At 40.3% G+C, this 26,054-nt stretch overlaps 1 protein-coding gene across 1 annotated transcript; it reads left to right on the forward strand.

The window, feature by feature from the left end:
* Positions 1–18,019: 18,019 nt before the first annotated feature.
* On the forward strand, positions 18,020–25,433 carry LOC103327146 (Aldolase superfamily protein). Its single transcript, XM_008229431.2, has 9 exons — positions 18,020–18,197; positions 19,351–19,543; positions 20,040–20,235; positions 20,415–20,594; positions 21,365–21,445; positions 21,519–21,682; positions 22,948–23,084; positions 23,676–23,791; positions 24,820–25,433. The coding sequence occupies exons 2-9, from the start codon at positions 19,377–19,379 to the stop codon at positions 25,066–25,068; spliced, it is 1,290 nt and encodes a 429-aa protein (XP_008227653.1). The 5' UTR covers positions 18,020–18,197; positions 19,351–19,376; the 3' UTR covers positions 25,069–25,433.
* The last annotated feature ends 621 nt before the right edge of the window (positions 25,434–26,054 follow it).

Below are 26,054 nucleotides of genomic sequence, written 5' to 3' on the forward strand. Positions count from 1 at the left end.
GTTTTAGATTTGTCACCGATAGCTGCCATGACCACGCCACCGGGACGAGGTCCTCTCTCATTTTGCCCAGCTTCCTCATTAGCAAATAGGAAGGATGTTGACCGTCGCTCGCAGTCAACGAAGACCTTGGATATGGGCACACCTTCGACATGGGCCGAGATATACAATGGCTTGAGGTGTCAGTATTTGTTTGGCTCGTTCTGGGTATTACCTCGTTAAAAGCCACGACCAACAACTCTTCCTTTGTTTTCGCCTTTGACCAAGCGCTTCGCCACGTCGTTATCGAGGCCGCCGGTCCGCCTCCGGGCCAAAATTCGGATGGTAGCACCAAGACCATGCTCATGGTGACCTCCTTTGGCTCCTACTGAGTCTCCCTACTAGCTTCCCCTCGGCCTCACGGCCGCTCCCGGTGAGGGTTCCTTTTCAACCATCCCGAGGACCCTCGTATTCCTCGTTGGAGATTCCCAGTGTGAGGTCGTCCCCTTGGCCTCATGTCCGAAGAAAGGATACCATCGCGGCCCTCGACCATAGGCCTTGCGGTCCCCGGTTCTTTGCAACCGCTGGTCTCGGGAGGGTCCAAGGCCTCGACCTCTTCCTCAAGGGCTCGCCTAACTCCCACCAATGCGCCCCTCGCCATTAGATAGTCGCCCAAATGACTCACTCAGCACTTCTCTGGTCATTAAACCAAGAAAGTATTGGCCGAGTCACAGAGAAATACTAGCGGAGGTATTCTAAGTCTCTCCCGAAAGAGGCCTTATCGCCCGCAATCTTCCTCGATCGGGTTGGTAACTGGCGTCCCTCTTGCCTTGGCCTCTCGGTTCACTGGTATACGGCTTTAATGGCCGAGCCGGATCCCGTAATGAAGAGTCCTCATACGCTTTAGCGTTCTTGAGAGCCGCCCACGATTTCGCGGTTATCGAAGTGGGTCAGCCGTATAGGTCAATGGCGAGTGGTCTTTATGGAACTCCCCGAGGAAGGACAAACCGATGGCTGAAAAAGAGGGTTCCTTCCACGGTAGACGTCGATGATATCCTCGTCGGTCTTCCCGTGGCGCGCGCCTTTGACTCGGCCGAAGCGGCCCCTTCTCGCAAAGATCCCCTGTCCCTCGAGGGCGCCATGTCCTTGGAGGCCTAATCGCAACCTTGCCGTGGGACCATTGGCGCGGATGATGGCTCGCCTACTGCGGTTGCCATCTTCTTAGGCGCATTTGGATCCTCGGCACAGGGTATGCGGACTCGCCCGCCTTGAGCCTCTTTGCATTCTCCGGTGGGTTCGTGTTAGGGATGGGCCGACGCCCTGTGTTGTGTGTGATACCAACGGCCGTCCGCACGACTAGTGGTTTGAATGTCTTCGCCGCCTAGGGGTGGCTCCGTTTTGTGGCCCGCCGAGGTATTGGGGTTTTGTGCCCTTAATCGGTCGAAAACACGGCGCATGTGCTAGCGATCGGTCATCGCCACCGAATTTCTTTACAGCTGGGATAGCTCAGCGGCCTTCCTCTTGTTCTCTAGCGGCTCAGGCGACCGATCTCTGACTTGCACCGATCGCATAAGATCGTCCTGCTCGCCAACGACTCCTTTCTTTTGGCCGATCGGCGTTCCTCCTATATTCAGCCCGAGGTCGGGCGTTCACCATGTTGATGGCGGTGAAGGGAAGGGCTTGAGTCGACCGCATGGCCATCTTCTCCGGAACCTGGAGCTTCTTCTCGCTATCAATTTTTGGATGACGCCTCGAGAATAACGCAGCTTGTTGGTGTCGTGAGACCAAGAAGCGTGGTATTTGCGTAACGCCTTTCCTTTAAGCTCCTCGGTTTCGGATTTTATGGCGAAGGACAACTTGACCTTTTTCGACAATAGCAGTCAAAGATTGCCTCGCCCCGGTCGATCAAAGTGTAGGCCTTCGCCGAGTCGCGAATTTGGCGCCGAGAATCTTAGTGCGATCGTTGTCGGCCTTAACAAGTCCTTTGCGGACAAATGGCTTGTCTATGCCGATTTCGGCCGAGCTCATCTCAACTTCATCGCCTCGGCCTCGCAGGATTGTCTCCTTGGCATAGCCGACCACGGGATTCCGATAGTAAGTCCCTTTGAAGCCGTCTTCTTCGCACCTCTTCTTTCAGCAAGGATGCGACGGTCCACTTTGTTGATCAAGTCGTGCATGTCCCGAATTCAACCCCGAATTTCTTCCAGATTCGAATTCCAACCCTTCTTCGCCATCTTGACAAATTCCCTCTCCAGTAGGTTTGTGCGGCACCAATTCCTACACGCTTTGAACCGCTGCAGTAGTCGCAGTGATTCATCCGATGCCAAGCTCATCCTTGCCAGCTCGGCGACCGCTATTTTCCGATTGGTTTGGTAGAAATGTTCGTGGAATATCCTTTCCATGTCGACCAATCCTCAACGAATTCGCGGAAGGTTTATGAACCACGGAAGGCCGCGCCAGAGAGTGAACGAATAAACGGAGCTTCAAGGCTCAATCGCCTCCCGCCGGGCCGTGAAGTGGCCTATGTGTTCGATGGAGGAGGTCTGCCCATCCCGATAATAGAATGAATTATGGCAACCGTAGTTCGGGAAGCGTGGTTCGGCCAATTTCTGGCGAGTATGGTTTGGTATACCTTGGCGCCCGGCACCTTCGAGCCAGGCCGTCCTCGATCATTCGCGGACGCTCTTGAATCGTGAGCCCCGAGGTGCCTCTTGCCTGGGCCGCGACTAGCCGTGGAACTTGTTGCCCTCGCTCGCGGCCTTACCATCGGGCCACTTGAACGGGGTTCGCCGCTGCGCCGAGTGGTGGTACTAGACATGCGTCGTAGGTTTGATCGGGGTTCGTATGGCTCGTAGTTGGAATGGCGAACCGCATCGAAGATGGGAGCCCGACGGCAATAACGACGTATGTAATGGTGAAACGGCCGGATTGTTACGACCATATTGCCTTTGTGACAAATGTAGCGGTCGAGTTGCTTGGGCCGGATGGTCCGACGGCCACGGTGTGGATCGGGCGAGTTGTTGGACCGCTAATCGCAGGCCGCTTTGCCCTAGTGACACGGCCAAAGCATGGAGTGGGCCGACGTCATCTCTGCCGGATAGGTCGGTCCGGATTTACCCATGTTGATGGGACCGCCTCACCGCTTGTCGGCGGCCGTGAATGCCTGGTCGTAATTTGACGCTGCGCGCTGATACGCCGAGGCCGCCGCCTCGTCGTAGGGCTCGAACCTCTCGCGCTCTTGGCCTCTCTGTCCGGCTCGGGAGGCATTGCGGGCAATGTTACCGACATCCTCTCCTGAAAAAACGTCCGTAGCTCCGAGGAGAATCTGTCCATTGCGGCCATGAAGGATGTTTCGATCCTGTAGGCCTACTTCACCATCAGATCTTCGACGATGGCTTGCTCTCCCATGGACTCGGCCGTGTGATCCGCCGTTATCGAACCGTTGGTCGAGGTTCTGACCGCGTATTCGGTCTCGGTGACAGTGATTGGTGAGGTGGACTCGGGAGCCTCGGAAGTCATTTCGACTGCTTTGTTTTTGAGCTTCGCCTGTGCCCTAGTTTCCACCATAAGTTTTTAACAAGTCCCACCGGGTGTGCCAAAAAGTGTTGGTTGCGCAGATCACGTGGCCTGGTTTTCCGGGCCGAGGGGATGTGCGTTTAACACGTGAGTCCTACATTTGGATGCGGTGTGGTTTGTGCGTGGCGTGCCAAAGACGGTCTACCGTGCAGTCGAGATGGTGATGGGGTTTAGGTAGAAGATGTTCAAATGATGCGCCTATTTCGGGTTCGACTTCTAATCAAATGATTGTGGTAGAGAAGAACTGGTCTCGCCGTGTGTTCACGGCCCGAGCTACAAGGCCGTTTAGTGGTGGTGTTGGTGGTGGGTTTTAGGCAGTGCTCGCGCGTTGCTCTCGTATGATATATGGGGTGAATGAGGCGATGATGGTGCTCCGGCACCTTGAAAATCAAGGGTCGTATGATATATTGATGAATAGATTTTCCTTACAATCTACCACTACTCCTAGGAAAGCATGTAAAGGTATTGGAAGTGCATTACAAGAAAAATAAGGGATGAACGTGGTCTTGAGCCGGACAATCGAGGCTTGAAAGATCATGGTGGAGTCTGATCAGGGCAAGTGGGTAGTCCAATCGGCATTTGGGATCGTGAAGCATGGTGGTGTGACCCCCATAAATCTCTGCACTCTTGGCCGTAGGAACGCATTTAATGCTCTGGTCCAGTGGTTGGTGATCTGACCTCAAGCTGTGATAATGCATTGTGAGAATGTTTACGCCTGTTTATACCATATTTGACCAAGCAACTAGAAGCAACTCTAGGCAAAGTAAAGAGTCCCACATTGGAATATTACAAGAAGTGAAGGCTCCCTCTCACCTATAAAAGGAGACCACTCTCCACTTAGAAAAGGATCCTTGGGCTGGGCTTGATCTTTAGTCATGGCCTTCTCCTTTCTTACATTTAAATTTGGGTCCAATCCCATGTACAAATGTAAATACACAATATTATAATAATGAGAATATACTTCTCCGTGGCCCATTCATAAAGGGTGAACAACGTATATCTTGTCTTCTGTATGTTTATCGCTTGCTCAATTCCTCACACACTTGGTGAAGGTCCTCACCTTCACCCATCATCCATCACACTTCATCTCTAAGTTGGGCTCAAAAGTGCCGAACCATTTTTGAGCATCAATTGTTTGGAGCCGTCTGTGGAAAACGACACAAAAAGCTTCTGTCATTCTCCCCTTCTTTAGTGCCCTTCGGCACCCCTGCAATCAGCATCTCCTAACTTGCCGAACGGAAATCCCATGCTGGAGCAACCATGAATGCTAAGGCAACAAATTTCAGAAGATGATATTTCAAGGAAAAACCAATCAGAATGTGGATACCATTTTGCATGGCTTGCATGACCAAACCACCATCTCAATTCAAAGTGCCGTTCGGCACCCCCTTTGAAGAGAAATTTTGGCACCCTTATAATCAACATCATCTAATTGTCATTCGGCAATACCCGTAGTAAGGCAACTTTGAGTCACAAGGCACCAAGATGCCGAAGACACCACTATTGTCGAAGCCTCTATTAGATAAGTGGCATACTCATTATTTTTACAAATTATCTAATACTTCCAATATTAGATAAAACACATTTGCATATCTTATCTTATATTTTAATATATTTATAAGTATGCAATTCAGTGGTTCCATGTATTATTCAAGTGGCTGACATAAACCATAGGATCAATCGGTGGCCTAGCCATACCATCAATTCTTCTCATTTTAAATACTATTTTGTCCTATTTGTCATATAGGAAAGTGTGGAGCAATTTGAATGGACATGCCAAACGGCACCCACCCATCTCAGATGTTTAATCACCATCTGATGGAAGCCACTCAAACAGCACTGCAAGTTCAAAAGCATGATGGAAAACTCCAAAGGAGCGATTATAACATCCTCCGAACAAATCGATAGGCCAAACCAAAAGGAAATCATATACTTCAGAAAGCTCAAAAAGCCGGTGAAGCAATACGGAGTGATCAACACCCGGTGCACATCTCCAATCATTTAGCTTCAGCTAGCCAATGGCTCTCGAAGCCACATCCGACTCCAAAAATTCTGCCCATGTCACTCCACATCCTTCTCAACCAAACTAACAGGGGACTTGACTGCAAAAGCTTTGGAAAACTCTGTCCTGGCAAACCAAAGCCTGCGAACGGCACCTTAAAAATTGGGGAAGACTAGAGATTGCCGGTATCGCCCGACACACCCATCCAAGCCAAACGGCACCCAACCCAACATGCATATCGAGGATACAAGAGTACCGTTCGGCACCCAATATTAGGCTTTTTCCTCTACACACCCATGGTGTCTTCAACAGAGGAAAGAAAAGGATTTGACATGCTAAAGACGCCATACTTCCCAAGAGGATACAAGAGGATGCATGTGTTCAAATAACACTGAATGTGGCAAGCTCAAAGCAACAGAGGACAACCCCAAGCCCATGAAACTGATCGGCGACACCCTTGCCGATCGGTAGGTCAATGATGGAAGGAAAAAGACAATGCCTAGACTATAAAAAAACATATGCCATCTCTCCCCTCTCGCTAAACCTCTCAAGACACCCATGGTGTCGCACCAGCAAGGTGCGGATCGACAAGTGTGCTTTGAAGCGGACCGTTCTTGGCGACCCTTCTCCTTCTGAACGAGCCTTGCCGAAGACTTCAAGAACTCTCCAAGGCCACCCTTTGCCGAAAGGCAAAGGCCCTGCGAAATTGAAGAGGCCCTCAAAATCACGGCTCTAATAGTTCTGCCGAACGATAAAGACCGGAGCAACTCTCGGCCACAAAAATCAACAACCGCGCTTGCGACAGCTTGGGTACCCGGACTACCCGACTTGAGAAGCTCCAAAATTTCCCAAAACACCCTTGCCGTGACGGCAAGGGTCTGTGCAGAAGACACGAGGCGTCATGACAACGAACACGAAGCCCAAGCTCCCTTGCCAAAGGTCCAAACTCAAATATAATATGTCTTCAAAATCCCAGCTCCAAGAAAGCCCTCTTTCACGAAAACCCATCCTTGCCGAACGGGAAGGGTGAGAAAGGCAATTGGCTCTTGAAAAGTCTTACTGAATGTACCTTGAACCCGGGACGTGCTGCCGACACCTATCTTTCCAACAACGAAAATCCTTCTCACCAACCTTGCTGAAAGGCAAGGTTCGTGACGTGTTCTAAGGTCTCGCCAACAGTCCGGCCCTTACCGAAGTTCTTAGGACCCAGCCCGTGTGCACAAGATTTCCAAGTCTGCCCTCCAAAAGCTACAGATGCAGGCCTTGAAGACAAAAGTGGGCTTAGCCTACTTGTTGACAATTACACACAAACAAACGGGTTCGCTATAGGGGATGAAGGTTTAAGGCACCCTTACCGAACGGCAAGGCCCTAGAAAAGACAAACGGGCACGCAAATTTCACTAGGACCACCCTTGCCGAACGGCAAGAGCCATGTGAAATTGATTGGAGGCTCCAAAACCTCAACTCCCCAAGCCAAGTACCTACCGAAGGTAACCATTCATCAAGGAGGCCAACTTATGGCACTTGGCATTCATGCCAACACAACAAAAAACAAAAGAAAAATCCAAGATTATTAGCCATCGGCAATAATTATTGGAAAAGATCATCGGCATATACGCCAAAATAAAAAACCCAAGACTATTAGCCATCGGCAATAAACATTGGTAAACTTGTTCTACAAGACGAGAGCGATGCCTTCGGCACCCGTCATCACTTGACAAGTGAGATGCCTTCGGCACCCTATCAATGTTCGACAAAGCGATGCCTTCGGCACCTTGTCATCATTAGACGAGTGCGATGCCTTCGGCACCCGTCATCATTCGACGAGAGCGTGCCTTCGGCACCCTTCCATCATTTGATAAAAGTGATGCCTTCGGCACCCTATCATCATTAGACGAGTGTGATGCCTTCGGCACCCCCGTCATCATTCGATGAGAGCGATGCCTTCGGCACCCCTTCATCATTTGACAACATAGATGCCTTCGGCACCCAGTCATCATTCGACAAGAGAGATGCCTTCGACACCCAGCCATTATTCGACAAAAGTGATGCCTTCGGTACCCTGTCATCATTAGACAAGTGCGATGCCTTTGGCACCCCCATCATCATTCGACGAGAGCGATGTCGTTGGCACCCCGTCATCACTTGACAAGTGAGATGCCTTCGGCACCCTGTCAATGTTCAACAAGCGATGCCTTCGGCACCCTATCATCATTAGACGAGTGCGATGCCTTCGACACCCCCGTCATCATTCGACGAGCGAGATGCCTTCGGCACCCCGTCATCACTTGACAAGTGAGATGCTTCGGCACCCCCGTCATCATTCGACAAGAGCGATGCCTTCGCACCCCGTCATCATTTGACAACGAGATGCCTTCGGCACCCTGTCATCATTCGACAAGAGAGATGCCTTCGACACCCGGTCATCATTCGACAAAAAGTGATACCTTCGGCACCCTGTCATCATTAGATGAGTGCGATGCCTTCGGCACCCGTCATCATTTGGCAAAGCGATCCTTCGGCACCCCGCCATCATTAGACGAGTGCGATGCCTTCGGCATCCCCGCATCATTAGACGAGAGCGATGCCTTCGGCACCCCTCCATCATCCCTTCGGCACCTTGCCATCATCCTACGAGAGCGACGCCTTCGGCACCCCGTCATCGCCTTCGGCACCTAGTCATAGCCTTTGGCACCCCGTTCATCATTCGGCACCATCGACACCACACTACTTGGAAGAAGTCTAAGGTGTTGCTCGGTCAATGCACTGAAAATTGCAAGTCTTCAACTAAGAAGTACCTCCTTGTTTGAGAACTTGGGGGACTTCTGTTTATACCATGTTTGACCAAGCAACTAGAAGCAACTCTAGGCAAAGTAAAGTGTCCCACATTGGAATATTATAAGAAGTGAAGGCTCCCCTTCACCTATAAAAGGAGACCACTCTCCACTTAGAAAAGGATCCTTGGGCTGGGCTTGATCTTTAGTCATGACCTTCTCCTTTCTTACATTTAAATTTGGGTCCAATCCCATGTACAAATGTAAATACACAATATTATAATAATGAGAATATACTTCTCCGTGGACGTAGCCCATTCATAAAGGGTGAACCACGTATATCTTGTCTTCTGTATGTTTATCGCTTGCTCAAATATCCTCACACACTTGGTGAAGGTCCTCACCTTCACCCATCATCCATCACACTTCATCTCTAAGTTGGGCTCAAAAGTGCCGAACCATTTTTGAGCTTCAACAGCGCCTAACCACTCTGATTCCTGTTACAAATCCGACTTCAATCACTTCCCTTCTCGCCTCGTGCATTAAATGCTTCTTGCACCCAGTGGTTTTGCTGTGGCGGTTAGAGGCACTACTTCATTAAATGGGGCGTGGGACCCTGAGGCCACGTGGCGATTTGACCATAGTATCTTTGGTCGTGTCTCTCATGGACCTCGGCCTCGGCCCATAATGCCGTGGTTGTGAGGCCGAGAAGATCCTGCCTTTATATTTTCTTCTGCTTTTGAAAAGGCTAAATGTCTGACGAAACGTGGCCGTTTCAGTCCATGAATAGGTGCCACGGTCGAGAAGAGGTCCATTTTGACGACCATAATTTATTTAGGCACAAACAATAACTACACAAGACATTGAAGGTAATTCTAACTAGCCGAATTTCCTCTCTTTCTCTCTCGTCACCCCCTTCACTCTCTCTCAAACATTGCTAAGCGCCACCACACACAACTCTAGACTCCATCCACTTTAGCTATTGTCGTATCTTTATCAAGATCCAATCAAACTAACTTAGGCATCGGAGTACCTTTGGCCAACACCCCCCGGGTGTAGTCTATTTACTCCTATTTATTTCACAATGATTGAGGAAGAGAGAGAAGGAAGATCAAAGATCGAGGAATCAACCCGTGGATATTCCCCGTGTGGAATTTTGCTCAAACACAACCAATGAGTTTGCAATACTAATTGAAACCCAGGTTCCTATTAGATAAAAGTTTGCTTATTTACTAATTAAGTTGTATTAATTCACTAAATACTCAAATGATATTTCTTCAAGGCTAAGATTTTTAAAATTAAAAAAAAACAATAGAGGGAACTTCAAGAGATTGGCGGAGAATACACTTCATTAGTAATACATTCAAAACCTAGGTAAGTCCCACAGAGAGGAAGAAGATGAGAGAGAGAGAGAGAGAGAGAGAGAGAATAAAATGAAAAAGAAGAAGAAGAGAGAAGAGAGAAAGATTCATCTAAATGATGAAGTCTTATCCTCTGTTAGTTAATATAAAATAATTATAAGTATTTATTTTAATAATTAATTAAATTATATTGCGGTTTGCGGTTCCACATATATATCGCATTGTTTGGATATGCGGAACCACATCCGCATATTACGGTCGGTTTTATAAACCGTGTGTTGTGGTCGGTTTTCATTATAGATCGGTTTAGATGTGGTAAACTCTCAGTTGGTATTTGCAGTTTTTAGGTCTAAAATGCCAGCCCTATACACAACTATGATGTCGTGGGGATTCGAATATGAGAATTCTAGTCTGCAAATCAAGGCCCTTTTCCATTGGGCTCAATAAGCATGTAAATCAAATTTACCTCTCATAATTATTAACTTTGTCATGAAACATTAATTTCAATTAAATTAAATTAAATTTGGCAACTACTTTGTCGAGAATTATGATTTATAAGATTAAAAATAACTGTGTGTATATATATATGTATATGTATTTAAGAATTTAAAAAAAAAATCTTATTTGTATAAATATTATCTATTATATACTAATTAAATATCGAACTGGCCGGGTTGCCCAAGCCCTACCCTATGTTAAAAATATAAGCCAAAATGTCAAGAAAATGACTTATCTGATAGGACCATATAGGCCCAGTCATATGCCCTAAAATAATGGGTAGGGCATGGGCTTAGTTTATTAAAGATAGGTTGGCTCAACCCAACTCGTTCAACTCTTAGGGCCAAAAAAGCCAGCTATTGGGTAGGGCTTGGGCCAATCCCTCTTAGGGCCAACTTGGCCCAACCACGATTCTACAGGCTTAGGGCTAGACCCCGCTGGTTTTATGAGCTAATATTTAAAACTTTGGTCAAGAGGTTATAAATTAAAGGGGTAATTACATTTTTGGTAACTGGGGTTTATGGTCGAATTTAAATTTGGTCACTGAAATTTTCAATTTTTCAATTTTGGTCATTGGGGTTAGTGTCGTCAGCAAATCAAGTGCAATTGACCCATTTTGTGAGTTAAGACTCATTCTGTTAGTTAAGATGCACGTGGTGTGTGTGTGGAGGGGCAAAATTAAACTTCACCATTTAAACAATTATTAAATTTAAAATAAAATAAAAAAGCAGAGCAAAAAAAGAACAAATAAAGAACAATTAAATGGCATGGGTTTGTTCAAAGTCTCTCTTCCATTTCTGTCTCTTCCCCTTCTGTCTCTCTCTTCGGTTTGTTCGAACCCAAAACCCACACCCACCTACCCTCCCAATCCCACTCCAACGCAACCCACCTACATTCCCCACCTCCTCTCCTTAATTTTTCGCCGGAACCACCAATTGATCGAACTTGCCCATCCTCGCCGGGATCTATTCTCCTCCGAATTCACACACCCACTCAACACCACTACATATCTAATTCCAAAGCATTTTCTTGATTGGTTTGTGAAAATTTTCAATTTTGCTTCCTAGGTTTTGTTGAATCAATCATCGTTTTGCTTAATGGGTTTGCAAGGTAAATGCTAAAGCGTCATGGGTTTTTGACATCAAATGGAATTTATGGGTTTGACATTGCTTGAGAAACACAAAGGAGTTTTAGAGAAAGGGGACTACGACTGTGCGAGAGAGAGAGAGAGAGAGAGAGAGGGGCTAGGGGTGAAAATGCAATAATGCCCCTGCACTCATGCAACATGTGAGCATTAACTGACTGAATTTGCCCATTGAACTTGATTTGTTGATGATACTAACCTTAGTGACCAAAATCAGAAAATTGAAATATCGGTGACCAAATTTAAATTCAACCATAACCCATTTACCAAAAATATAATTAATCCTAAATTAAATGTAGAGCCCTGACATTTATGTATTGTCCGTCCCACAACCCACTCAGCTAAAAATGAGGTCATGTGTGAGGACCAAATTCATCTCAACCACGCAATTATATTAAGGGGAATGCTAGCAACCTTCTCTCTAACATTCTCTTTTGGATCTTCTCCATTTTTAGCTTGACATGTGTCATTCTCTTTACACTTAAAACAATGTCATTAATATATTATACAAGCTAACTTTTGCTTTCCAAATTTACCCTTATTAAATATATTCAATTTATCCCAAAAAAAAAATCACAACTTTCTTACTATCTTATTTTTTTTATTTAAGAAAATGTATGCTTTTTAAAAAAAATATGAAATGTCCATTTTTTTTTAACGTCAAGTTTATACTTTTTTTAATTTAAAAATAAAAAGGACATTTCCTCTTTTTTTAAAAAGCAAAAATTTTCTTTAAAAAAAATAATTGACGTTAAAAAAAAATTAATAAGATAGTAAGAAAGTTGTGAATTTTTCTTGGATAAATTGAATACGTTTAATAAGGGTAAACTTGGAAAACAAAAGTTAATTTGTATAATATATTAATGACATTGTTTTAAGTGTAAGGAGAATGACACATGTCAAACAAAAAATGGAGAAGATCCAAAGGAGAAGATTAGAGAGAAGGTTGCTAGCATTCCTCTTATAGTAAATCAGATTCAACAACTGTCAATATTTTAAAATTTAAATACATGAACTTTTATTTTACTCGATTTAATTCCAACCCATGGTACTCTAGAGAGTTTCTCACTTCTCTCTCTCGTCCATCTCTGAAACTGAAAGGCAGCAAATGATTTGTTCTCTTCAATCTGATTTTCTTCTCTCATCGTTGGTTACTTTTCTTTTGAGGGCTCTAATCGAGTTTCCTTTATTTATCCCTATCTTTCATTCCCTTCTCTTCTAACCTTTTTTTTTTCTCTTTCTTTTTGTTTTTAATTCTTCTTTATGGGATCTCTTCAACGCAACCTACCATTTTTTAAGATCTATTTTTTCTGCAAAGGTAACTCTCCCATCTGGTTATTTCTTCCTTCGTCTCTTAACTAATTTCAACTTTTTGCCTGTAATTGGCAGAAATAATAAGTGTAATGTTCTAGGCTTCTTTCTTTTTTCCTTGTTCTTAATTTTTCTTCTTGCAATTTTTGTACAGTGATTGCAATATTATTTTTGGTTAACTTCGTGCAGAGGTTGGTTTAGGGTTTAGGATAAATTACATAGAGGAAAAAAATAGTATAAAGCTTCAATTTTGTAATTTCAGGAAAATTAAGTAAAACACAAAGCAAAGTTTAATTCAGAAGAGATTTGATGTTAGAAATTAACGGAATGAAATTGAGGAGATACTAATCTATAGAGCGAAAAGTATGCGCAGCAAAAAGGCAGTTTTATTGTCGTATTTTAAGTTGTGAAATGTTTTAAGACGTTAGATCTAATTTAATATAATCGTGTGGTCAAAGATGAATTTGATTCTTACATGATGTCATTTTTAGGTCCTTAGGTGAGCCTCTTATTTTGCACAGGCAAAACCCAATCCCACACAAACCGGCAACAATCACTTTTCCAACTCCAAACACTGAACTGAAGCAAAATTCATGTAAGTAGACCAAAAGCTGCAACAAAATCATGGCGTTTACAGTGGATTGCAGTACTTGCTTTAAAAACACAACGAAAACCAAAGAAAAAAGCTAGGTCGACAACACCACACCGCAGCCATTCCAACAACAGCAAGACACATTCAAGAACAACAAAAGTCACCAAGGACCTACAATAGAAAACACACAAACAAACAGATCCAGATAGATCTGGGTAAGAGGACCCAAAATCTAAACGAATCTGGGGAGAGAAGGAGAGGGGAAGAAAATTAGGAAAGAAGAAAGAAGATGAGGAGAAAGATGGAAGATAGGGAAGCCACCCACCCGGCGGCTGCAAGTGCAAGCTCACTTTCAAAAAAAAAAAAAAAGTTATTTGAATATTGAATTTTCGTCAATTTCTTTCCATTTTATTGGGTTATGGTGAGCCTCATGCTGTCCATAAACGTGTCATCATTTGGTTGATGTCCTTTAATTTAATTTAATTTATTTTCTGGTCCGTTCATTGTCTCTCCCTTTCTTGGCGCTTCTTATTCCATTCGCTCTCCTGAATTAAGGGACTTGAATGCCGACCTGACCACTTACCAAATGAAGAATTGACGTGGCAACTTGCAAAACTCGAAGCTTCTAGAGTGATAAATTAATTAACCACAAGAAGCAGTACCTAATGGCCAAATTCCCTGTTTGTCCATCTCGGCTATTGTCAACAACTTTTCAACTACCTGTCGATCTGGAGAAATTCCCTCTTCTCGTCTTTTGACCATTTCATTGGATTTTTTAACATTTAGCTTTGTGTGTTTATATGTTTAAATATGATTTTGGGTGTTTTAGTGAAAAAATAATTAGTCTCTTTCTAATAGAACTTTCCAAGTTTAATGACTTTTTCTTTTTTAATATTATGTTAGAAATGATCTTGACATTGTGCAAGTGGTGTTACTACACAAAATCCTCGATTTTAAAGGATTATTTTATGTGTATTATATATATATATATATTAATAATTGTGGCTCTCGTGAATTTGTTGCACTTCGAATTTCAATATAGGCCTCGTGTGGTCCAAAACAAGCATTGAACATATGACCAACTACACAAGAACCATACCACTAGACTGGACATATTTTCTTAAAAAAAAACCTTTGTGTTCATTATATATAGGGTTCAATGGCCTTCCGAATCTCAAGGCCTAAGAAAAATTATACATGATTAATCAAATGAATTTACTTCACATTTATTGGATATTAGGACTGATATGCATTATGTGTTTCACGTCAATAAACTAATAAAATTTTCAGACTTGAACAATATGGATATACTTGATGTGCAAGGTTGAAAAAAGCGTCAAACTAGCAGTGTCGGACCGGCCTGATTAATTTAGAGTAAACTCATTTAATAAACAAGTTGTACCGTACCCCATTTACTTATGAAAAACATCAAATCTGGCTCAAGCCCGCTGCTTTAGCTCATATGGAACCGGGCGGGGCTCATGTTGTGCCACTAAACGAGTCGATATGGGCTCATGCCACACCTGACTTATGTATTACATTTTTTTTTAACAACTTCATTTCAATCTTTTTTACAATTATGTACTAACAAGATTTATTATTTGTTGAAAAAAGATGTCAATAACTTTATTTGAAGTATATTTAAATAAAAAATGGCTTGATTATTGTTTGGTTTTAAAAATTGAAAATTGAAACTTGGAAAACAAAATCATTATTTTATTTAGAAAGAAAATATTAAATTTAATAGAGAAAACAAATAGAGAAAACAAAATAACGATCTTTGCTTGGCTGTTGATAACGAAGAGATTGCAGGTTCGAAGTCGTCACCATAGGTTCCAACCAAAATAAACCCAGAGTGCCCACTGTGTTAAAACTAGGGGTGGTTGCGGTTCGGTAACCGCCAATTTTTACTCAAACCGCAAACCGACCGACTATTTGCGGTTTGATGATTTTTGAAACCACAAATCAACGGCGTTTTGCGGTTTACCGCGAATTAGCGGCTTAAAACCGCAAGTTCTCAAGCATTCACAAAAATATAAATTCACAACCTAAATAAATAAATATACAACCTCAATTTCTCAAGCATTTATAAATTCACAATCTCCTCAACTTCTCAAGCATTCACAACCTAAAAAAATTAAAGTTACAATTCTCAACATTCCAATTAAAAGTTAAATTTCTCAAGCATTCCAATTCCAAATCCTTTAAAGTTACAAACCAAAAGGAAAATGTAAAGCAAAATGAATTAAAGTTACAATCAAAAAGAAAAATCCAATTCAAAGTTAATTAAAGTTACAAACTAAAAGGAAAATGCAATGCACCAATGTTACAAACTAAAGTTACAAACTCAAGTGTTGGTGGTGTGTGGATTTGAAGAACCCCGTTGTGTTGTTTGAGCACCAATGTTATCTACAAATAAAACAACATAGTTTAGTACATTTTATTGTAAGAAGAAGTATAAATAACATTAGCATAAATAAACTAATTACTTACAAGTTGTCATATGTTCCATTTCCTTGTAGAATTCAACCTCATCATCCGTGTGGCTATACTTTGCGGTTTGCGATAACTGCAAGTTTTGAAAATCAAAATACCGCAAATACGGTTCGGTTTACCGCGATTGCGGTAAATTGTCGTTGATTTTTGTGATTTTTTGGTTTTTCGGTTTAAAATGCCACCCTAGTTAAAACTGCCCTAAAACTATTGATCACTTGTTTCACACTATTTCACAGATGCCTCTTTGCTATGAACGTATGGAACTGTGTGACAACTTTACCTCCTTGGACGAGTAATGGCTTTGACCTCATTGGATGGCTAAGCCTCTTATCTACTGATGACTCTCCGCATGGTCTTGCCCATGCTTTGCATAGAGGTTGGAAAAAAACCATCATAGAAGGAGATTCAAGTTAATCATTGTGGTCCTGTTTGGTGAGTTGGTTGGAATTTTTTCATTTAAAATGGACATGGGTACTAGCCATTGTTTGGTGGGCTTAAAATGCATCATGGATTGGATGTATTTATTGGACATTAGTCCATAATAACACTGGCTCTAGAACCCATTGCTAGACATGGGTCTCGAAGCCAACCATGCCTCCTCATTCCTTGATTCGTGAGAACTTGCTCTGGGTTTTTTTGCAACATTCTATTCTCATCTCTCTTCTCCTCTCTCTCTCTCTCTCTCTCTCTCTCTCTTCCCCTTTGCCATATCTTCGCATCTTCCAGTTCAGTTTGGCAAAGCTTGAGATATGATTTAAAGGAGGCCTTGTTCTTAAGATCTTATGAGGGAGCCTTGCGATTCTTGCTTGTTTGGGCTCTTGGGTGTTTGGTTGAGGAGATGGCGAGTGGAAAAGATTTTATGGGGAAGTGTTTTGTGAAGGACTCGAGAAAGTTGTGGACGGTTGAGATGCTTCTGAGCCACCCCTTTGTTTTTTATTATGACACCGTTTTGGTGGAAGACAAGGAAGAGCTCTTTTGGTAGATCACCATCTCCAAGAAGCAATTTTCATTTCCCAGATTGGGATTCAATGGCAAGTTATGAAATTTCACCAAGATTTGGGGATTTTTTTGGAAAGAATGATTTGAATTGTGGGTCTGATTGGTCATCGAGACAAAGTTTTGTTCCGGCGGAGAATTGGTTGCGACAACTGGCCACGGAAGAGACACCCAATTGATCTTTCTCTGGAGTTTGGGTCATAGTCCTATGATTCAAAGATTTTTTTAGAATTGTATTCATAATTATAATTTTTATAAATTTATTTGTATGTTTTTAAATTTTGCTATTTTTGTTTTAGTCCTATGCAATCTCAACTTAGTGTTTATTGCACCAAACAACTGCTTAAAATCCGGTCATATCTCAACCAGTCCAGTCTAGCCTACCAAATGGGGCCTGACTGTGTTAAAAAGCATGCTACAATCCCATAGTGTGTCTCTCTTCTAATCCAAGACATTTGGCACCTGAGTTCACTTTGTGAGTCTTTGCAATTTCATCACATCTTTAAGGAAGCTAACTTCACAGCAAACTCGCTTTGGGCATGGTCACAAGCTTTCACTTCTTGGGTGGAAGCCTGGGTTGACGTTGTCTTCTTCAAGCTTTATTTTCCAACTTCTTTGGATTTGCTTGTCCAAGAGGTTTTGCTTTGTAATTTTATTTTCGCATACAAAAATATAAATATAATGATATTATGTATTATTTTACTATAAAATATTTATAATTTAATAAATTGATTTTTTTTTTGGGTGAATAATAAATGGACTTTAAACATACCAAAAATATGGAATATGTCATATCGGACCTTATTTAATCAGACCGTACTCGTGTCATGCTCAGACCAACCCGGTCCATTCGTTTCAAGGGAAAAAATATATATAAATAATTAAAGTTGATAATCACGTAAACCTCCAAACCTTTTTGCGACGGTTTGTCAGTATGCAGAAAACGGACCAATACAAGGATTTCTCGTTTGTTGAAGGCCACGCAATAAAGAATTCTAAAATAATGTGAACAACTTCCAGCTGAAAACTACCTACCACCTCTTCCCCCCACCGCTCTCTCTCTCTGCCCTTCTCCTTCACACACACAGATGAGATGACAGAGATGTGTTCAAATTCATGTGTGCCTCTCCAATTAAGAAAGAAAATTGAGAACCAAAATAAAAACGTTAAATACAAAAAGAAAAAAAAGAAAGAAAAAAACAGAGGACAGGCGTGATCTTAAAGAAAAATTGAATTTTAGAATTTAACGTCGTCCACCAACCTATCTAATTAATCTAATAAGCCTTCTGCCTCGAACAACTTCGTCACGTTTCGTCACCTTCTCTTCTTCTCACACTTTCCATCTAACCACCGAGATAGAATTTGCCTCTCTTGCTGCAAACTATAGTGCCTAGATTATTCCCAAATCCTAGGGTTTCTGTTCCCATTCTCAGAAACCCTAATTCTCGCTTTCCTCTGTCAAGGAATTCAGGTCTGTTTGCCTCTCCTTCCCACAAGTTTGAATATCTATCTGAATATATAGTATTGGAAAAAGATACCAAATTGTTGTATTTTTAGCTTTATCAAGAATTGCTGCGCTTGGGTTTGGTTTTCTTGCCAACCAAACAGAGGGTCTTTGTTTTTGTTTTGTTTTAATTTCCTTTACTGTTTCGACATATAAGTTTTGAGTGATTGATGATGCTTAATTTTGGTTACTTCTTTTGGTTTTGGACTTTAATGCTTTGGTTTCTGCTTTGCATACAAGTTGTAGCTGAAATTAAACTTTTGTTTTGTGTTTGTTGGCTGATGATTATTTGGTTGCCAAGGAAAGGTAGGAAAATATCGATAGGTAGTTTGGGTGGAGTCAGTGTAATTCAATTGGTACACTATGGTTGTTTGCATTGCATTTGCCAACTGAACAATGGCCATAAGGGTGCTCTTCTTACTATTTGATTGCATTTGCCTTGGCCCGATGTTCATTGACTGAAGAGTATAAATTAATGAAGTATAATGCTATAGAGTATCTGAAGTTTCGACGATTGATGAGTTACAGAAAATGAGAGGAAGAAATTACAAGAGTGATCTGCAGTAAGGTGTTGTTAATAGCCAAGAAAAACATGACTATATGATGAGTTTTTCTGAATTAGGATGTTTCTAGGAAGTGCCACAATATGAAAGGATACAGTGAAAGGCAAAACTATTAAATTTGAGATAAACTTGGTTGATCTCGAATTGCAATTTACTGTTTGACAGATCTAAGTCATAAGTTTTCTTGTCCTTGTTGAGACGTGACATGACTTGTGATTGGTAACTTAAATTAACCCTCATTTGAGCTAATTATGTGAGAATAGTGGTACCATGTTAAATTGTATGAGTTAACAAACCTAAACTGAAATGAATGCCATTGATTATTTTCATGTTTTTTGCTGTTTTCTTCACTTACCAGACATGATATTCTAGTTCTTAGAAAATATGGTGGAGCATTGAATTTTTGTTGTTTTCCTCAAATATTTAAAATTTATTTTGACAGCCATTTGCCATCTGTTAGGATGATGAATTTATTCATGGGTGTATTGTTGGTCTCATGCTAGAAAAGTATGTTTGTAGGCAGCAGAGCATTTACTTCTGTTTTGTGGTAATTTCAGTTGGGCCTTTTCCATCTACTTCCACGATGTCGAGCTTGGAGGAGCCACTTGGTTTTGACAAGTTGCCTAGCATGAGTACTATTGATCGGGTTCAAAGATTCTCATCTAGTGCTTGCAGGTCTAGAGCAGATGATGCGGCAATGGGGAACTGTTGGATTGAAGGAAGAAGTTGTAGCACATCCAATAGCTGCAAGTAAGTAGTTTGTGATCTATTTTGTTTGGGAAACAAGCAAAATGTACGTTATCCATTCATTTGCTTTCGTGTGCATAAAACAATCAAATTCTGTCATAGCATTCAAATTCTGGACCAGATTTCCTTCTTTGTCGTCAGTTTCCTAATTTATTTGGTTTGGTTTGTTTTCTTATTCCTGTTTGGATTAGGATTTATTTTTTAGTAAGAGATTTTTATCCTACATCAGTATGCCCATGCAGGCATGTGCGTAAGCATGTGCTCGGGTCAGACCACATAGTTGGAAATTGTCTGAAGGATAAATGACAAGATCCTGGTTTTTTCCCTTACCATTTAGTTGAAGATCGAATTGATTTATTCATCTTCTTCTCAGTTCCTAATTGTCTCTTGCTTTCACAGAATGACCCGTGCAGAGCATATTCTTACATAGTTTAGCTACTCTAAACTATAATAATGTTTAATTGATAATGTAACCTTAAAAACTTATGTTAATTTTCAGCGAAGATTATGAAGAATATACAAGAGAGGCCTTTCCATGGAAAAGACATACAAGAGACATTTCCCGTGGTGACTCCTTCAATCAAAGGACCTTGAGCTTAGGCAGGAATCACAGGGTATTTGGAAATATTTGTGATTCATGGTATTTGTCAGATCAATATGAGTCCAAGTGCAATGACAAAGATATAACAAATAAGGTGCTTCAATAACTTAAATAGGATGATGATATCTTTGCCTTCTGTTTTAACTTATTGCATGAGGATGTCGTGATATCTGTTGGGTAACAGATAAAGTTTTCCTTTTCTCTTCTTGTAAATTATATATACATTTTGACACTTGGGTTGCATATTATTTGTCTTTTGTTTGAATGAAACAGATTTTGAAAGGTATACCAAAGTTTGTAAAGATAGTAGAAGTTGGTCCAAGGGATGGACTTCAAAATGAAAAGAATATTGTATCTGCATCTGTAAAGATTGAATTGATTCATAGACTGGTATCTTGTGGGTTGTCTGTTGTTGAGGCTACAAGTTTTGTATCACCCAAATGGGTTCCTCAGGTAATTTACCTTTACTAGTTATTTAATTGAATTGGTAACTTCAAATTTCTCTTGGAAAGTGTAATTTTTATGGGAATAGTTAACTGATAAGTATCTTCTTAGTTAAGTTTTTAGGGTTCTCAGTTTAACCTGTAAATCCTATGAAGCTTAATTAGATGCCTTTCTATGAGTCAGATTTTGGTAATGTAAGCATTAATTTATGATACAATAATGAGAGACGTCAAATATCATATATTCTTTTGATTTGAAATACAGATATCCTCTGAGGTTCAGTGAATTCAAGAAACTTTCCTATTTTTATAAAGTATACAAACATCCCCTAGTTTTAATTTTTAAGAGATCTTTGAAAAAGTTGTCATTATTAACCCTATTCTGGAAATTTTAGTCAATTGCATTTTAAAAACTCATCGTAAAAAAGAAATTTTGTACCTTTAATATCAGAACTATTATCAAGACATCACACGCCATGTAATATCTGCAAGAAATGATATTTGTAGTCCCACTTTAAGGTCACTAAAGTTATAAATATTAACTTCTCTTCCTGCTAAAAAGTTCATCCTGTGATCAATATTGCTAATATCTTATTAGGAAATAATGGTACATAGGTAAAGCAGATCTCAATTAAACAGCTTCACTTTGAAGACAATATATGTATAGCGTTTGCTTGCTTTGACTATGATCCTCATCAATAGATATGTGGATTTCTCTTTGGGAACGCTGTTTGAGTATAACTTCTCTCACTTCTGTTCCATTTTCCTTTCTATATATAGCTAGCAGATGCAAAGGATGTAATGGAAGTAGTTCAGAATTTGGAGGGTGCTAGATTGCCTGTTCTGACACCCAATTTAAAAGTAAGTGATCTCTAGTAGTACTACCAGACTTTTGTCATGTGATTTCTCTGACATATCTGATCAACTTTTATAGGGCTTTGAAGCAGCTATTGCAGCTGGTGCTAAGGACATAGCAGTCTTTGCATCAGCTTCTGAATCATTTTCAAAGTCGAACATCAATTGTAGCATTGAAGAAAGTCTTGTTCGTTATCGTGCTGTTACTCGTGCGGCAAAAGAGCTTTCAATTCCTGTTCGAGGGTATGCTCTCTCTCTCTCTCTCTCTCTCTGTGATAAGAAACAGAAACTTTATTAAGTAACTGAAACATGAGAGCTAGCTTGACCTTCCAAATCAACAGATGGGTTAAAAAATGAAAAAGATGGTTTGGCAATATTAATGTAGGATTTACATGAAAAACTTTCTCAGCTGTCTCTCTCTCTTCTTTTGCTATTTTTCTTTGCCTTGTAGGCTATTTCTGTATAATATTATATTAGTTCCAGCTACCCTATGCAAGCATTGTCCTACATGATGTCTGTATTCCCTCTGCCAGGGCATGTTTCCTTTACAATGCAATTTTAAAAAGGAAATGATAGGCCACAAACATCTGCTATCATTTGTTTCTTGGCACATGTTCTGATGCATTGTGGCTGAACACTTCAAGGATCACAAATGAAAGCTCAAGCTTGCCGTTGCACTAGCTGATTCATATTTTCATCCTTACGTCTCTCTTTGGTTTCCAACCCCTCGTGCTATCTTTTACTTACAGAAAATGTATTTAGCCAAAAAATACAAATATGGGAGATAATAGTGCGGGCCATGATATGACAAGGCCATGGAAGACTCTCAATGAATTGATTTTAGTAGGGTTCTTTTTTTCTCTTTTCATTATGTTAGGAGTCAAGTTCTCATGTAAGAGGTTCAACATAACATGAAGGAGAAGGATCAGATGTTTAGATCTTATTGCCAAGGCACATACCTTCCCAAATAGGATTAGGCAATTTGAGATCTTGATGCTTTCCGCACCCAATACTTCCTTGAGGTTCAACTCAAAGTGGCAGAACTAAACTTTCTGTTGTGGTATACAATTTCTAATTTTTTCCTTCCCTTTACAGGAAAGGAGGTCTGCTGGGCTTTGATAAATTTAGTGTTTGTTTTACCTTTCCTTTCCTTGGGGGCGAGGATTAATAATTAAGGGTTTGATTTGGTGGGTTAAGAAGAATGATATATCTCACTTCAAATTCAATTTTGGAGCAGATAAGACTGTATTGTCCTATGATAATGCTAAATTTTAATTATGTTGGTTGTGATGGATAAATTGCCTTCACTGGAATTTGGGTTATGAACTCTCTATGAGTTAGACAAAAGTACCTTTCAACCTCTCGCTTCTATGTTTGTATGTATCATTATCCTTTTGGTGGTGATCTTACTTTAGTACTTCTTTGAAGACATAAAGGAAGGAACATTTATTTTATTTTATGTGCGCTGGTTCTTTTACGAATTAACTTCTTGTTTTTAACGTTGATAGGTATGTCTCGTGTGCCATTGGATGTCCAGTGGAGGGAGCAATTCCTCCATCAAGAGTGGCATATGTAGCAAAAGAACTTTACAACATGGGCTGCTTTGAAATTTCTCTTGGTGACACAATTGGGGTTGCTACACCTGGTAACATTTTGAACTTTGTACTTTGATTAACAAATTACTTTTGTCCTACAAAACATATTACTTTCCTGTTTCTATTAGGTTTAAGTCTTTATGAATACTTCCCATCTAAATCAATAGGAGTTAGTTGATGAATCAAGTTTTCCTGTGTTTGGGTCTTTATGGTTACTTCTGTTAGGAATAGGTTTACTTCCCTATTCCTATTAGATATAGGTCTTTCTAAATACTTCCCATGTAATTCAATGGGAGTTAGTTGATGAATCAAAGTTTTCTTGTTTGCTTTCCTGCTATGGGAATTCTGGTGTGAAGTCCCTGGAGTGAATCCCTATCCTACATTAGGAAAGCTGATAAAAAAAATTATAGAATGTGGACAGAAATACATGTTGACTTCAAATAAAGGCCATTACTCCAAAGCCTCTAAAGATGGGTGTTCATTTATAGAGTGACATTTTTCCTTTCAACCAAAATATGAAGTTTCATATGCCCAGATAATCATTGTTAGTATATATATATACATATATATTTTTTTTTTCTGTCATTCCCCAAATGGCCTTGTACTTATTTTTTATCTGTTTTTTCCTTCCTTCGATACAGGGACGGTTGTCCCCATGCTTGAAGCTGTGATGGCTGTTGTTCCTGTTGAGAAGCTTGCTGTTCACTTCCATGACACCTATGGGCAATCTCTTTCAAACATTCTCGTATCTCTTCAAGTAAGCCATCTTTAACATGCCAAAATTGGTTCAAGTCGCATTTTTATTTTATCTTTTCGTAAGAAACAGAACAATGTTTTGAATATAATTAGTAGGTACAAGTAGACCACAATGAATAATTTGTCTACTGAAGACACTTTCATCCAATTAAGCAGCCTAGCTACCAGTCCACATCAACTGTTTTCAAAATTAATTTTGTTTCTTTCCAACACCACCCAAAGGACAACTATTAGTATACACTACAATTCCACAAAACTTTTCCCTTTCTTTCCCCTTGTGTGCAATGCTTTCTCAATGAAAAGAGGAATGCATGAATGCACCCACAAAATATTAGCTTCCCTACATCTCGTGGCAAAGCTATAAAGAAATTGATTAATGGAGAAATTTTTTTTATTGGTATCCTAAACCTCTCTTTGTACATCATTACACCAGTGGAGATATAGACAAACATTTGACACCCTCCTTTGAATATAATCACTGATATTACCCTAACATGAGCAATGATTAAGCTAAAATTTGTTGTACATTAAGTTTAAAGAACACTTCATACAATTAATGTTGTACGCATTTCTTTGCGTGCAAAAGCAATACCAAATACTCCTAAAATTTACCTAAAAAATACAAATCAGTGATCATGTTTCTTTTTTGTTTGTAATTTTTTAGAACATTAGTTGCAATCTTACTCCTGTTTTACCTTACTTTTCCCTCCCTTGGGACTTGTTTCCTTGTTTAGTTTTAAGGAATAGATTAGGTGTTTTGAAGTAATTGTGATATTTCATAACAAGGAAGCAAAAAATGAAAAGGGTTTCACCAAGGACTTCCCCCTTGTTTCCTTGTTTAGTTTTAAGGAATAGATTAGGTGTTTTGAAGTAATTGTGATATTTCATAACAAGATAGCAAAAAATGAAAAGGGTTTTCACCAAGGACTTTCCAAGGCCTATTGTTTTTTTTTCCCTTCATTTTTCAGTCAGGAACAAGGTAGATGTGTTACAATAAATGTGTAAACCCTAATATTTTCTTTTGAACAGATGGGGATTAGCATAGTGGATTCCTCTATTGCGGGTTTAGGTGGGTGTCCGTATGCTAAGGGAGCTTCAGGTAACGTTGCCACTGAAGATGTTGTATACATGCTTAATGGACTTGGTGTCAAAACCAATGTGGATTTGGCGAAACTCTTGATGGCTGGGGACTTCATCAGCAAGCATTTGGGCCGCCCCTCTGGTTCAAAGACTGCTGTAGCTTTGAGCCGAGTTACAGCCGATGCCTCTAAGATATAAGATAGATATTTCAGGAGTTATTCAAGAGGAAAGAAGGGTGCTTCGTTCTTACATGGAATACCCATGATCTTCACGCTGCCACACAGTAGGAATAAACACTTTTAAGTCTTGGATACAATAATTATTTTTTTCAAAGGCACATCATATTGTGTTCAATATGAAGTTGCCATCTTTGGTTGTATAAAGTTTAAAAACGTGCGGAGGATTTCTTCTGTTCAGAAAATGATAGATATAAAGAACATATACGAATGAAGTCCGGGGATCTTCCTTGTAATCTTTTTTCTGCTGAAAAAATGATATATATAGTCCTTTCTATTGAGAGATTTCTTAAATAAAATGAGGGGACCCTATGATTTTTTTTTCAACGATCCCAACCGTCTATTTTTTAAAATTAAATTCATAGATTATCTTTGCAAAAAATTAGACAAATCGGAAATTATCTGACATCTACTTGTGTTCTACAAAATTAATGAACACGGTGCTTCAAGAAAGTACTAAAATTTTAATAATTCAAGAGTGGTCAATGATAACGGATTCAAGTGATTTTTTTATAGAGATGATCTTTAAATAAATATATAGAAAAATAGACTGTTTGGATTAATGAAATACTGATACGAGTGGGCTTATAAAGTGTCCTCAAATATTTGAGGACACCCTTGTAGGCCCACCATACATTGTATTTTATTAATCCAAGCCGTCTACTTTTAGATAATCATTCAAAAATCATCTCTACAAAAAAATCACTTGAATTCGATATTATTTAACCACCCAATTGAGTTATTAAAATATTTGTACTTTATTGAAATACCGTGTTCATCTATTTTATAGGACACAATTAGATGTTGAAACGGTGTCTGATTTGTCTAATTTTTTACAAAGATGATCTATGAATGTAGACTTAAAAAATAGATGTTTTGGATTGTTTAAAAAATTTCGTAAGAGACCTAAAGCATGTCCCTCAATAGAAGGGATGTATATATATACTA

Source organism: Prunus mume, linkage group LG3 (genome assembly GCF_029339155.1).
Source record: "Prunus mume cultivar Tortuosa linkage group LG3, ASM2933915v1, whole genome shotgun sequence".
Classification (NCBI taxonomy): Eukaryota; Viridiplantae; Streptophyta; class Magnoliopsida; order Rosales; family Rosaceae; genus Prunus; species Prunus mume.